We start from the raw sequence: 15,491 nt of genomic DNA, 5'->3' as shown, positions 1-15,491 counted from the left end.
TGTCCTCCTGCTCTCCCCAAAGGCTAGATAGAGCATAGAGATGTGCCCAGAGCTGGCATTCTCGAAAATTTTAGTCAGTATCACAAGCATCAGCTTACCTTCTGAAGATTGAAAAGAATAAGAAAGTCTGACTTTGATTTTATAAAGTGTTGATCATAGTGGAAAGGGCTTGGGTTTATTTTTTGTTTTTTACTGCAGTAACTTTTTAATCTTGAAATCTCCATCATGCCAGTTTATCAGAATCTTGGAGATTAATGGAATATTTTTTTATGCACTTTATAATGCTGGGACTGGAAAACATTTCACTTTCATTCCTTTTATTGAATGAGTATTCTGACTTGATGCTATCTGCAATAAATCTTGTGCCTTTTAAATTTTACTTTGATAAATTCAGTTATATTTAATGTTCTGAGCCTTACAATGTCGCAGATCCTATAATCTAGATTCTAATGTTTGTTGCCTCTTATATGTGAAGGACCCAGCCAAGGGTTAAGCCTGCAGTGGAGAATGAATTGTTTTTTACTTGGCATTAGATAAAGCAGTTTGTTTTCTTCCTGTTTTGACTATGTTTGTGTTCTGCTTCATTAAGCTAGTTTATAGATGAATACTGTACTTTTACTTAGGTTTTAATTCCATCTGTCTTAAATTTTTTGTAGGCCTTTCATGTGCTAATAATCCAATTGAGCCAGGTAAATTTGGAGTGTAATAATTCAGTTCTTTAGTTGAATTTCATTTAAGTCCACAAGAAATTTCCCAGAAGTGGTTCCAATTTTTTGCCAGTGGTAGAAGAACTGACCTTTCAAAATATTGGTAAAATAGTATTTGACAAATGTAATGTGCTTGAAATTACCCAATTAGATGAGATTTTCCTTATTTTCTGGGGGTCTTTTTCCCTGCATGAATATTTCCTACTCTGCTTTTGTGTATATGTAAATGATGGTCCCTAATTTTGCCATCCTCACTCTGCTGTATGATGGACTGGAATTGAACATGGTCTCTATTGCCAGGCTGCTAGTCTATCTTTTTTGCTTTCGGGCAAATTAAGAATATTGTGTGGGCCTCACTCGTTAAACTGGGAGTAATGATTCTTATCTTGCTGGATTGTTGTGTTTGAAAGTTAAATAATATTTTGAAAGCGCCAAGATCACTGTTTAGCACAGTGCCTCCTCTTTGTTTCCTTCCCTTTTCAAGGGTCAAGTGAATATGTAGAATTTCTTGGATTTGTTTGTGTTGTCTTCAGAGTGTATGAGGATATACAGATATCAAATCATTTTGTTGTATACCTGAAATAAACACAATCTCATGTCAGTTATACTTTAAGTTTTTTTTTTTTTTTTAAGATTTTATTTATTCAAGAGAGACAGACAGAGGCAGATACATAGGCAGAGAGAGAAGCAGGCTCCATGCAGGAAGCCCGATGTGGAACTTGATCCTGGGACTCCAGGATCACACCCTGAGCCAAAGGCAGACGCTCAACTGCAGAGCCACCCAGGGATCGCTCAAAAAAATTTTTTAAGCATATGAGGAAAAATTTCAGGACAGAGCTACTGTTTAAGCTGTTCTAGTCCCCTCGAAAAGTACAGAAGAGTGTTACATATTTCCTCTCCTTGCCCCCAAGTCCCAAAACATCCAATTTGTTTTTAATTTGTATAAGCCTTGATTTTCATTCCTTGTTTATTAGTAAAAAGATTCCCTCTACCTATGTTCATTAACTCAGTGTTAGTCATAAAAAGAACTGTGAACAGAAGCCCTGTTCCTTCTTTCTAATAATTATCATAACTAGTTAAGTTACTAAAATGAATACTTAAATTCATAGTACCATACATTACGTGTGGTCTTGTTATCCCCAGATCTTCAACTGTAGCTTTGGCCTAATTCTACTAGAAATTCTTCATTTTAACTTATTTTTTTTAATTCAAACCATTTTAATCCCTTTGGTTTTCTTTCTTTCTTTTTTTTTTTTTTTTTTAAGATTTTATTTATTAATGAGAGACACAGAGAGAGATTGGCAGAGACATAGAGGGAGAAGCAGGCTCCATGCAGGGAGCAGGACACGGGACTCCATCCCCGGTCTCTAGGATCACACACTGGGCTGAAGGCGGCGCTAAACCGCTGAGCCACCCGGGCTGCCCTCCCTTTGGTTTTCAAAGTGCATTCTTAGATTTCACAAAAGGCTAAAATGTGGTATCTTAGCAGTTATCACTTAAAGATAATTTATGGAGGCAGCCCGGGTGGCTCAGGGGTTTAGCACCGCCTTCAGCCCAGGGCCTGATCCTGGAGACCCAGGATTGAGTCCCACATCAGGCTCCCTGCATGGACCCTGCTTCTTTTTCCCTCTGCCTGTGTCTGTCTGTCTGTCTGTCTGTCTGTCTCTCTCTCTCTCTCTCTCTCTCTCGCTGTGTCTCTCATGAATAAAAAAAATCTTTAAAAAAAAAAACCTAAACATCTAAAAAAAGATAATTTATATAATTTCTAATTTTATTGTTCAGAGGGTTTTAAGTATTTGTTTTTTAGTACTAGCTTTTTGTTTGTTTTTCTTTTTCCCCTGATTTCTTTTCAGACCTATTTTTACAAGGGAAACGGTTCCATAAAGCCTTAGAAAGCATACTTTCACCCCAAGGGGACTTGAAAGAGAGAGATGAGAATCTTGAATGTGGATATGTTGAAAGTGTCCAGCATATTCTGAAAGATGTCAGTGGAGTGCGAGCTCTGGAAAGTGCTGTTCAACATGAGACCTTAAAATATGTGGGTCTACTGGACTGTGTGGCTGAGTATCAGTAAGTATCAGAATTTTTTTTCCATCAAAGTGTGGAGATAAATTAATGCGGGTAGGACAGATGATGCCTGTCAAACAGTATTTTTTCTTCTAACCTGCTGTTTCAAGATATAGCCATGTGAAATAAAAACATATGTGATAACTATAAAAGAGTTGGGTATGGGGCAGGAGGTAAAGACAGATACAGGAGGAAGAGCCTCATAATTCTTGTAAATCTGTGTTCCAAAATCAAAGTGTGTGTATGGTGGAGAAAAGGTATAATTTTTCAATATCCAGCATGTTCCTCCTCCCCTAACCCCAAGCAAGCTACCAACCACTAGATCCAATTTGCTGGGGCACTTGGGTGGCACAGTCAGTTAAGTGTCCAATTCTTGGTTTTGGCTTAGGTCCTGTTCTCAGGGTCATGAGATCGAGTGCTGTATTGGGCTCTGTGCTAAGTGTTGAATCTACTTAAAACTCTCTCCCTCTCTCTCTGCTTTCCCATGTACTTGTATGCACACACTGTCTCTCTCTCTCTCAAATAATTCTTAAAGATCCCTTTTGATTTCTGCATTCTCTTTCCCATTTCCCTAAAAATAGCACCTTGATCTGTTAGCCCTGAAAATAATTTCTTTCCCTGGCTTCCATGCAGCGTTTGCGGTGGATAGGAACTCTGAGCTTACTTAAGCTTCCTGTGGTTTGTAAATTGCTGCTGTGTTACTATTTTTCCCACATACTCCAGATTCCAAAAAAAGGATGTAAGCCACACACCATGATAGGTTAAAAACCTGTGAATGTAACTCTTGGAACTCCAGTTAAAATTTAAACTAAAACAAGTTGACAGAATATGTATGCATTAATCTAGAAACTCTTCAAGCCCCCTAACAGTTTTGTGCCATAGCTGCCTCATATCTGAAGAATTCTATGTGCCTAGAAATTCAATAAGCTATTTTTAGTTGCCCTGTAACCAAGGTGGCCATACCATCCGTTCTACCCAAGGCCTACAAGAAGTTTGTGACACCAGACACTTCACACAGTGCTGTCCACAGTACCAATGTTTGTTTTCTGCTTTTTTTTTTTTCTTTTTTTAATTCATGAGAGAGAGACAGAGAGAGAGAGGAGGCAGAGACACAGGCAGTGAGAGAAGCAGGCTCCATGCAGGGAGCCCGACGTGGGACTTGATCCCGGGTCTCCTGGATCACATCCTGGGCCAAAAGCAGGCCCTAAACCGCTGAGCCATCCAGGGGTCCCTGTTTTCTGCTCTTTAAGTGGAAAGTATCAACACTGAAAATATGAACATTAAACATTTTAAAAAGTAAGGTTTCAGAAATTTTAAAAACATTTTTAACAGATAACATGTGTTTAGTTAATCCAAGCAATTAAGTCTCCCATCTCTACCTTTTCTTTAAAAAAGATTTTTAATGTGGCATTAAATTTATCATAAACTTCACCATTTTTAAGTATATAGTTATCATTAAATACATTCATAATGTTGTACACCATCAACACCATCCATCTCCAGGACATTTCATCTTATAAAACTGAAATTCTGTGCCCATTAAACAGTAATCACTGTATTCTTCCTCTACTTCCAGTCCCTGGCAACCACCATTCTATTTTCTGTCACTATGACTCTTTATACCTCATGTGGGTGGAATCAAAATATTTGCCTTTTTGTGACTGACTTATCTTTATCCTGGCTTTTGATGCATAATTTTTAAAATTTTTGCCTGTAAGCCAGTTTGTCTATTTTTTTGTTGCCTGTGCCTTTGGTGTCCTATCTAGTAAAGAGGAGGCAGAGACACAGGAGGAGGGAGAAGCAGGCTCCATGCCAGGATCCCAACGCGGAACTCGATCCCGGGACTCCAGGATCGCGCCCTGGGCCAAAGGCAGGCGCCAAACCGCTGAGCCACCCAGGGATCCCCATATAGGTCTTTAATTTCTTTCAGCAATGATTTGAAGTTTTAATTGTATAAGTTTCAGGATCCTTGATTAATTCCCAAGTACTTTTTTATTTTTGATGTTATTATATGGAATTGTTTTTGTAATTTCCTTTCCAGATTGTTCATTGTTTATGTATAGAAATGTAGTTGACTTTGTATCCTGCTACTTTGCTGAATTTATATAGTCCTACCAGTTTTTGTGTGGATTCTTTAGAGTTTTTAACATAAAAGATCATATCATCTGTGAACAGAGATAGTTTTACTTCTTCCTTTCCAATTTGGATGCTTTTTTATTTCCTTGTCTTGCCTAATTGCTCTGGCTAGAACATCCAGATGCTGTTGAATAGAAGCAGTGAAAGCAGACAGCGTTGCCTTGTTCTTGATCTTAGAGGAAAACCTTCCAGTCTTTCATCGTTGAGTATGATGTTTGCTGTGGGCTTTTTATATATGGTTTTTATTATGTTGAGGTAGTTTTTTTCCTAATCCCTAGCTTGTTGAGTATTTTTTTCATAAAGGGTATTTCATTTTGTCAGATGGTTTTTCTTCATCAATAAAGATGATTATGTGGTTTCCTTCATTCTGTTAATAAGGTATATATCACATTGGTTGATTTTTGTGTGTTGAACCATGTTTTGAATTGAAACATGAATTGAAAACAATTCATTCCAGGAATAAAGTTCACTTTATCATGGTGTATAATTCTTTTAATATGTTGCTGAATTTGATTTGCTAGTATTTTGTTGAAGATTTTTGTATCAATGTTCATAAAGATTAGTATTCTGTAGTTTTCTTGTAGTGCCTTTTTTTTAAAGATTTATTTATTTATTATTTATTTATTTGATAGAAGGAGAGAGAACAAGTGAGAGAGCACAAGCAGGGGGAGTGGCAGAGGGAGAGGGAGAAGCAGGCTCCCCGCTGACCAGGGAGCCCTGCTGCGGGGCTCAATTCCAGAACCCTGGGATCATGACCTGAGCTGGAGCAGATACTTAACCAAGTGAGCCACCCAGGTGCCCCTCTTGTAGCATCTTTGTCTGGATTTGGTTTCAATCTATGCTGGATTCATAGAATGAGTAAGAATGCCCTCTTTTTCAATTTTTTCAGAAAAGTTTTAGCATTGTTATTAGTTATATCAATGTATGGTGGGGTTCCCCCATAAAGTCATCAGTCTAGAGCTTTTACTTGCCAGGAGATTTTTGATTAATGATGAAATCTCTTTCTAATTACAGAGCTGTTCAGATATTCTATTCTTCATGATTTAATTCTGGTAGGTTTTGTGTTTCTAGGAATTTATTTCATTTAGGTTATCCAACCTGTTGGCATATGATTTTTCATAGTGCTCTCATCCTTTCTATTTCTGTAGAATTAGTAATAATGTCCCAGTTTCATTTCTGATTTATGTAATTTGAGTCTTCTTTCTTTTTTCTAAGTCCATCTAGGTAAAGGGTTGTCAATTTTGTTGATCTTTCCAAAAAAACAGTGTTTAGTTTCTTTCTTTTTTTTTTTTCCTATCGGTTTTCTCTCCTGAATTTCATTTGTCTCTTCTCTCATCTCTTTTATTTCTATTCTACATGCTTTGGATTTACTTCTTTTTGTTTGTTTTGGGTTTTTTGTTCCTTAAGTTGTAAGGTTAAGATGTCAAATTGATTCTTCCTTGCTTCTTAATGTAAGTATTTATTCCTATAAAGCTGCCCTAATACTGTTTTCACTGTGTCCCATAAGTTTTGGTGTGCTGTGTTTTCATTCTTGCTCACCTCCAAGTATCTTCTAATTTTCCCTGTGATTTCTTCTTTGGTTGATTTTGTTTATTTTCACAAATTTGTGATTTTTTTTTCCAGTTTTACATCTTTTATTAATTTCTGACTTCATCTTGTGATTAGAGAAGATACTTTGTGTGGTATCTTTTTAAATATATTGAAACTTAATTTATGGCCTAATGTATGGTTTGTCCTGGAAAGTGTCCTGTGTCTACTTGAAAAGATGTGCATTCTGTTGTTGGGTAGAAAGAACTATATGTCCATTAGATCTAGTTGGCTTATTGTGTTGTTTTAAGTCCTTTATTTCCTTACTTACCTTCTGTCTGGTTCTATCCATTATTGAAAATAGGTATTAAAATCTCCAACTAGTATTATAGAACTGTATTTCTGGGGCACCTGGCTGACTCATTCAGAAGAGCATGTGACTCTTGATCTTGGAGTTGGAGTTAGAGTCCCATGTTAGATGTAGAGATTACTTAAATAAAAATAAAGTTTACAAAAAACCTATTTCTCCCTTCAATTTTGATGGTTTTGCTTCATATATTTTGCTAGTCTGCTACTAGGTGCATAAATGTCTATAATTGTTATATCTTTTTGATGTAGTGAACCTTTTTATTAAATATAATGTCTGTTTTTGCCTCGTCTTTTTTTTATTTAGACTGTTTTGTCTGCTGTTAGAACTATCTTTGCTTTCTTCCAGTTACCATTTGCACAGAATATTTTCTGTCTTTTTACATTCACCCTATTTGTGTCTCTTGTAGACAGCATGTAGTTGTTGAATCGTGTGTTTTATCCATTCTGCGAATCTCTATCTTTTGATTGAAGAGTTTAATCTATTACATTTAAAGTAGTTAGTGATAAGTTCTGTCATTTTGTTATTTGTTTTCTATAGGCATTCTAGCTCTTTCGTCTCATTTCCTGTATGTTACTGTCTTCTTTTGTGTTTTGTTTCCCTTTTTGTAGTGAAACATTTCAATTCTTTTCTCATTCCCTTTATGTATATTCTGTAATATATTCCTTGTGATTTCCTTGTGATTACCATAGGGATTACATTTAGCATCCTAGTTATAATGCTGTAATTTGAATTTGTACCAACTTAACTTTGACATACAAAAACTCCTTTAACAGCTTTGTCCCTATCCCTTTTAATTATTGATGTTACAAAATTGTCTTTATATATTATGTGCCCCAAAACATAAACTAACAATTTTTTAGGCTTCTTAGTCTCTTATATTATGTAGAAAACAAACCACTGACCCTCCACTCACCCATCCATGGGCCCCTTCCTCTCATTGCCAGCAACAGAATACTACTGGTAGGATAAGGTTAAAAGTTAGAAAGGGAGTCAGTATGTCTTCAAAAGTACTTTGGAACATGTCTAACTCAGGATCTTGCAAAAGTGGCAAGAATTTGCCTGGTGGATCCAACAGAATGTGTAGTTGGAGTATGGATATACAAGTGTAAGGAAATGGACTGGAGCAACTGAGACAAAAAAAAAAAAAAACTTGGAGCATAAATGAGAACTAGCTCTGATGGGGCAGGAAATGATGCAGAGACTCAAGTCAGAGGAGCTCCAATTTCAGCAGCAATAGCTGATACTCCAGCTGGAGTTGAAAGTGCAAGAAAAAGCCTAGGAGAACTGCAGAGAGCTCAAGAACAATTAGAGAAGGAGATGAGTGGGGCACCTGGCTGGCTCAGTTGGTTAAGCGTCTGCCTTTGACTCAGGTTATGATCCCAGAGTCCTGGGATTGAGCCCCACATCAGGCTCCCTGCTCCACATCCCTGTCTGCTTCTCCCTCTCCCTCCACCCCTACCCATTCCCACACTCTTACATACTCTCTGTCTCAAAAAAATAAAATCTTCAACAAAGAAAGGAGGAGATAAGAATGAGTATAGAGGGATCCCTGGGTGGCGCAGCGGTTTGGCGCCTGCCTTTGGCCCAGGGCGCGATCCTGGAGACCCAGGATCGAATCCCACGTCGGGCTCCCAGTGCATGGAGCCTGCTTCTCCCTCTGCCTATGTCTCTGCCTCTCTCTCTCTGTGACTATCATAAATAATAAATAAAAAAAAAAAAAAAGAATGAGTATAGAAAATAAGAGCTAGAGCACCTGGGTAGCTCAGTGGTTGAGCATCTGCCTTGGGTTCAGGTTGTGATCCTGGGGTCCTAGGATCGAGTCCCACCCACATTGGGCTTCTTGCAGGGAGCCTGCTTCTCCCTCTGCCTATATCTCTGCCTCTCTCTCTGTGTCTCATGAAAAAATAAATAAAATCTTAAAAAAAAAAAAAAAAAGAGCTAAGGTGTTTCCCATAGAGAGGATACAGCAGCAGAGTCTGGCCAAACACTAGTTGAAATTTGTGATATGGGGCAGCTCACTTGAGCAGAGTGGAAGAATATGATGAACCAGTGCTATCTGATGTTTCATTAAACACTGATCAAGATTTGTATGATCAACCAATCTAAGAGTAATAAATTTTTCTCCTTGTTTCAAGTTTAAAAAGAAACTGTAGAAAATAAAAAGTAGAGTTAACAAATCATTGTTAGGGCAGCCTGGGTGGCTCAGTGGTTTAGTGCCGCCTTCGGCCCAGGGCATGATCCTGGAGACCCAGGATTGAGTCCCACGTTGGGCTCCCTGCGTGGAGCCTGCTTCTCCCTCTGCCTGTTATCTCTGCCTCTCTTCCTGTGTCTCTGCCTCTCTCTCTCTCCTCTCTGTGTTTCTCATGAATAAATAAATAAAATCTTTAAAAAAAAAAATCGTCGTTAAAATAATACTCGCTTTTATAATTGCCGATATATTTATGTTTATTGAGGTCTTTGGGCATCTTTAAGACGAAAAAGGTCTTTTTCTAGTAGATCTATCACATCTTTTTCAGGGACAATCTCTGTTGATTTATTTTTTTTCCTTTGAATGGGACATACTTTCCTGTTTCTTTGTATGCCTTGTGATTTTTGTTGTTGAAAACTGGCTATTTGGGATGCCTGGGTGACTCAGTGGTTGAACATCTGCCTTCGGCTCAGGGTAGTCTCAGGGTCCTGGGATTGGGTCCCACATCAGGCTCTCTATGGAACCTGCTTCTCCTTCTCTCTGTATCTGTGTCTTTCTCTGTGTTTCTCATGAATAAATATATAAATTTTAATTTTAAAAAAAACCTGGATATTTGAATCTAATATGTAACTCTGGAAATCAGGTTCTCGCTCTACCCTACGGTTTGCTGGATTTTGTTCATTGTTTTTGTTCGGGGTTTTATTATTCTTGTAGGCTATCTCAGTGCTAAGGATCAGCCTGAGGTATAAGCGTAAGGTCTTCTCAGGTCTTTTTTGAGCCTGTGCCTTTCCCTGGACATGCACAGACACTTTCTGATTTTCCCCATATGTGCAGTTTTTTTTTTTTTTTAAGATTTTATTTATTCACGAGAGACACACACAGAAAGAGAGGCAGAGACATAGGCAGAGGGAAGAGAAGCAGGCTCCATGCAGGGAGCCCAATATGGGACTTGATCCCGGGACTCCGGGATCATACCCTGAGCCAAAGGCAGACGCTCAACCAGTGAGCCACCCAGGGGTCCCTGTGCAGTTGCTTTTGGATGTTGTAGTCTTTAGTATCTAATTCCCAAAAGAAGAAGAAGAGAAAAATGAAGGGTTAGGGAAAAAATGGGCATTGGTCCTTTAAATCTTCTGGAAGTCATTCAGCTGGAGGAAGAGGGGCTTGCTGCAGTGAGTGGAGAGGTACGGTAACAGTGGCCACCCTGCTCTGGTCTACTCTCTGTGAACAGAAACATCAATCAGTGATGAGAGCACAGATCCTTGACATTTGGAGAATGGGGTCCTTTTTGTCCACTCTCCTTCCCACAAGTTGTGTGCATGCTGCTCCAGGATCGTGTGCAGAGCTACCAGCCCCATGAGAAGAGGTGGGGAGATGGGTAGCTATTAAGAGCCGAAATTGACCAAAATTAACCACAGTTTACAATCCAAACCTTCAATAGGCCCTAGATTTCCAATAATTATGTCAGACATTCTGCCATTGCCGTGTTATTTAGGTGGGCCTACAGATTTCTGGTGCTTCCTAACTCTTCCATCTTCCCAGAATCCTCCACTCCCACTCTGATTTTAAATTATTGTGATCTTGGAGTTCCTGGGTGGCTCAGTCAGTTAAGCATCCAACTCTTGATTTTGGCTCGGGTCTCGATCTCAGGGTTGTAAGATTGAATGCTCCATGCTGGGCACTCTCTCTCCCCCTCACTCCCTCTCTCCTTCCCTGTCTAAAAATAAAGTTCTTGTGATCCTTTTTTTTTTTTTTAAGATTTTATTTTAGTTATATATTTATTAGGGAGGAAGAGAACACCCAAGGACATGAGTAAGACAGAAGGAGAAACAGACTCCCCGCTGAGCAGAGAGCCCCATGCAGGCCTCAATCCCCAGACCCCAGGATCATGACCCGAGCCAAAGGCAGACGCTTAACTGACTGAGCCACCCGGGCACCCCAGTTCTTGTGAACCTGAGATATTTTATGACTGTATGTACAATCATTTGTCCCCACCCCCACTTACAACAGAGTTCCAAACCCTGCTTTTTATCATTTTGAAAATATTTTAGAGGCCTTTCCTTATTAGTATATAGATCTGCAGTATCCTTTTCTCTTTTAATAATTTTCCATTACTCAAAATTAATAGCTATTAACAGTCACGTTTGCTTCCAATTTTTTTTTTTTAATATTGTAAATTAAGCTCACACACTTGTAACCATAACCACATCTTCCCTCCTCTCGCAGTCCCCTGGCCAAAGACAATCACTGTGATAAGTTTGCTACTGTATCTTTTTAGGCTACTTCCTATACTACTAAATACACCCACAACACTATATAATGCACGCCCAACACATTGCCAATCTACTTTCTACATACACATACCACACTATAACACACATACACAAAATACCATGTATTGTTACCTGCATGTCTATGAGAGTCACAATATATAGACATTTCTCTATGCATAGTATCACAAAGCTGGTAAGATATTAGGCTCTAGAGCCTGGCCGGCTGGGTTTGGTTTCTAACTTTTCAGCTTAGCCTTAGACTAGTTAGCCTCTCTGTACTTCTTTGTTCCTCTGTAAAATAAAACAAATAAAAGGACTTACCTCATTGAGTTGTTACAGAGATTAAATGAGACATTCTCTGTATAGTACTTAAAATGCATACTATATACTCAACAAATGTTAGCATGATGATTTGACCTTGTCCTCTCTTAAACAAACAACCTTAACTGTTGTTTGGTATTCCTTTATATTAATGAGCCATATCCATTTCCCTTTTGGGAACATTCAGTTTATTTCTAGTTTTTCACAATTACAAACTGTAGCAGTGTTCATGGCTCCATATATACAGTGTTGTGAGAGTTTTCTGTAGGCAGGTGCACTGGTTCATTTGTTGGTTTGTTTTGGTAGATGATATATATAGTTTGGATCAATTCAGTTGGTCTGAAATAGGCCAGGATAGGAATACTTAAATTTTTCAGGTACTTGTCACTTGCACCCAGGGTATCAAACCATTGCTCTCTGTGCATACCTAAAAGGGAAATTGCTGGGTGATGAAAGGGTATGAGCATTTTAATTTTTCCCAGGTGTGAGTGTGCTGATTTGGGCACACCTTTAATGACACAGTGTTAAACACAATTTATTAACATTGTCAAGACTTCAGTGGTTTCGACTGCATTTGACTTAAGTTAGGGTGAGCATCTTTTCATTTTTATGAACTAAAATGTTTTAATTTGGGTTTACACTAAAATCTCTTTTCCACATTATTAAGTTCTGCAAGTTAGAATATATTGCAAGAAACAGTGGTCCATGTAAGAAATCTTTATTTTTAGGGTATTTCGATATATTTTAGGTTGAGAATTAAGAAGCGTCCTAGGGATACTGGGGCCTTCTCTTTATTTGTATAGATTATAATTGTTTTGTAATATTACAAAGTTTGACAAAGCCAATAAAACTACCTCTAGACCTGCACTGTCCAAGAGGGCACCCACTAGCCACATATGGCCATTAAATACTTGAGCGTGGCCAATCTAAAGTATGCCACATTTATAACATATAAATATACAAAATAGTTTTCAGTGCCTTAGTACAAAAAAGAATGTAAAGTATCCCATTAATAACTTTTTTACATTACATAATGAAACGATAATATTTTTGGTATGTTGGGTTAAATAAAATATTAAAATTTCACCTCTTTTGATGTGATTACTAGGAAATTTGAAATAACATACATAGCTTGCATTTTCTTTCTTCTAGACAGTGCTACTCTAGGTTGACTTTATAAAATACCTTGCATAAGTTGTAATTCTAGAGCCAAGTTGATGGTGGGTAATGTGCATACTTTCTACAAAATATCCCTCCAAAATGGTTTTGAAATTGAATTTCATGAAAGCCAGAATGAACAGATAGTCACCAGTTATCAGTTTGCTCACCCTGTGATCCTTCTGATAGCTGCACTTCACAAGTATAAAATCCTACCAGGAGACGGGTAGTGAAGAGGAATGTACTAGTTACTTGACTTTTTTAGGAAGTGGCAGGAATTTTTTTATTTTCCCAATATCCTTCATAGTAAGACACCCTACCCTGTGTGTAAACTTTTAGGGCAAGGACCAGGTCTTCTTATTTGTATTTCTGCATATAATTGGTGCCTATTAAATGCTGATAGATTTGAATCTCAGCTTTGATTTCTGAGCAAGAAAATTTCTGAAGCACCATGATGCTTTGTCCTTTGTGATGGGGACTCTGCTACTGGTCTATTGTGGTTCACCCCGATAGATACTTTAAATGAGATCAACTAGGATAGTGATAGACATAGTTTCAATTCCCATGTCAACTGTTAAAGGAAACAAGGCCATGGAGGTCCAAAGGAATTTTAAGACAAGTTTAGAAACTGGACTGTGGAAAAGTTCCTCAGCACTTCCACATGGCCATACCTGTAGTTCTCACCAGTGTACTTCAGGAAGCACTTCTCTTCGTACCCCTGACAGGCCCATTACTGACCTCAATATAGGGCTCAAAGGAACGAGAACATCACACTTCCCTAATCCTCAGAAGTAAAGCTCAGAAGAGCTGTCTTTTTGAAAAGTGGAGAAGAGAAGCAACAGTCATTGGGTGATAAGTAGTAAACCATACCTAAGATGCTTAACCTATTAGAGTTTCTCAGTTTGAACTATTACCTATGAAGACTTCTTTGGTGTCTCTTTAGGGGCAAGCTGTGTGTGATTGATTGGAAGACATCGGAGAAACCGAAACCTTATATTCGAAATACATTTGACAACCCACTGCAGGTTGTGGCCTATATTGGTGCCATAAATAATGATGCCAACTACAGCTTTCAGGTCAGGACACTGAACCTCTACTTATGTAAAGCTTTGCTTGATGCTTATTTATGGCTACTTAACTCCTTGTGGTTTTTTTGGGTTTTTTTTGTTTTGTTTTTTTTTAAGATTTATTTATTTATTCATGAGAAACAGAGAGAGAGAGAGAGAGAGAAGCAGAGACACAGGCAGAGGGAGAAGCAGGATCCATGCAGGGAGCCTGAAGCGGGACTCGATCCTGGGTCTCCAGGATCACACCCTGGGCTGAAGGCAGTGCTAAACCGCTGAGCCACCGGGGCTGCCCACTCCTTGTGATTTTTATTGTTTGTGTCCCACTGCTTACTGTTCCTTGACTTTCTACCACCTTAAAAAGCACTTCCCCCTGTTGTGAGCTTTCTGTCCTTGCTAATAGTGTTTTGGTGTTTACAGTCCAATCTTCAATATCTTCCTTGTCATCTTATATATGTTCTTATATATCCTGGTGTACCTTGTCATCAGTCCCTCTTAGAAACAGTCAGGAGATATTACTGTAGATTGTTTTGTTCTGAGTTTGCCCCAGAGGAAGAAGGAAATGAACCTCAACTCGGATCCTACTATAAATATTGGAACTGTGCTGTGTTTCTTCCTAGGTTCAGTGTGGCTTAATTGTGGTGGCCTACAAAGATGGATCTCCTGCCCACCCACATTTCATGGACACTGAGCTCTGTTCCCAGTACTGGGCCAAGTGGCTTCTTCGACTAGAAGAATATACACAGAAGGAAAAGAACCAGAATATTCAGAAACCAGATCAGGGGACAGAGTGATGTTTGGGAAGCTCTATTGCTGTTTACTATAGAGATGCCACAGGATCTGAGAGCTACATAACACAAGTGGAAGCATTTGTTGAAATGTATTACAACTAAAAAGTTCAAAAGCCAGAAAAGTTTAGATCTTAAGGATTGGAATTGGGCACAGGAAAGAAGCACAAGTAGGCAACGTCTATCATTTACCTGGAAAAGGGCAAGCAGGCACTGGTGGCTCTGGGACTCCTCCTTAGAAGTTTCTGTATCCCAAGCAGGATGCTCAGTCCTTGAATTGAGATTGGAGGGTGGGAGGTTTGGCATGCAAGGAGTTCCCCAGGGTACCCCAGGAGGGAAGGGTCTGCACACCCCCAGGCTATGTATAGAGGGAGAACATAGGCCAACTCCTTCTGTCAATGTGGTTTCCTAAAACTAGTTTTATATGTTGAAGATTTCTATATATTTGGGGAAGGGGGAAGCTTTCATTTAACATTTTTGAAAAAATTCATTTTTTTCATATTTAATGTGATTCTTTAGCCTTAAGTAAACATTGTTCTCTGGGAAAATTCAAATTCTCATATGAATTATGAGATTCATAATTATGGATATTTTAGTAGCTCTATTCTGGTTTGAGTCCATGAGCCATGTACATAAAGTAAAAGTATCACTTGTGAGATTCTTCAGCTAGGGGGAGCAATAATTTTTGTGTTTTTGGTAAGTAATAAAAAGTATTAGTTGTCACTGAGATGCCCATAATAAATCCCCACTATAGCTTTGGGGAAAGGCTCCCTGTTTTATGGAATGGGATAGCATTTAAGTTACAGTTGTGGTCTTAGAATACTAGGGTGCTACAATTAATTTTGTCTTTAATTAGCTATATTAAGAAATAAAATACAAGATGTGAGTAAAGTAA

At 38.4% G+C, this 15,491-nt stretch overlaps 1 protein-coding gene across 2 annotated transcripts in view; it reads left to right on the top strand.

The window, feature by feature from the left end:
* Positions 1 to 15,491, top strand: part of MGME1 (mitochondrial genome maintenance exonuclease 1) — a 19,434-nt gene extending 3,943 nt beyond the window's left edge. Inside the window, exons 3-6 of one of the 2 annotated variants that reach the window (XM_072799958.1) lie at positions 657 to 689; positions 2,561 to 2,777; positions 13,688 to 13,820; positions 14,429 to 15,491. In XM_072799958.1, the coding sequence (XP_072656059.1) occupies positions 657 to 689; positions 2,561 to 2,777; positions 13,688 to 13,820; positions 14,429 to 14,602 (557 nt within the window). In that variant the 3' untranslated portion in view covers positions 14,603 to 15,491. The remainder of the gene's footprint in view (positions 1 to 656; positions 690 to 2,560; positions 2,778 to 13,687; positions 13,821 to 14,428) is intronic. The other variant, XM_072799960.1, reaches the window with a different exon arrangement.

This window comes from Canis lupus, chromosome 26 (assembly GCF_048164855.1).
Source record: "Canis lupus baileyi chromosome 26, mCanLup2.hap1, whole genome shotgun sequence".
NCBI classification, from domain to species: domain Eukaryota; kingdom Metazoa; phylum Chordata; class Mammalia; order Carnivora; family Canidae; genus Canis; species Canis lupus.
This window is presented reverse-complemented; position numbering and strand designations above follow the sequence as displayed.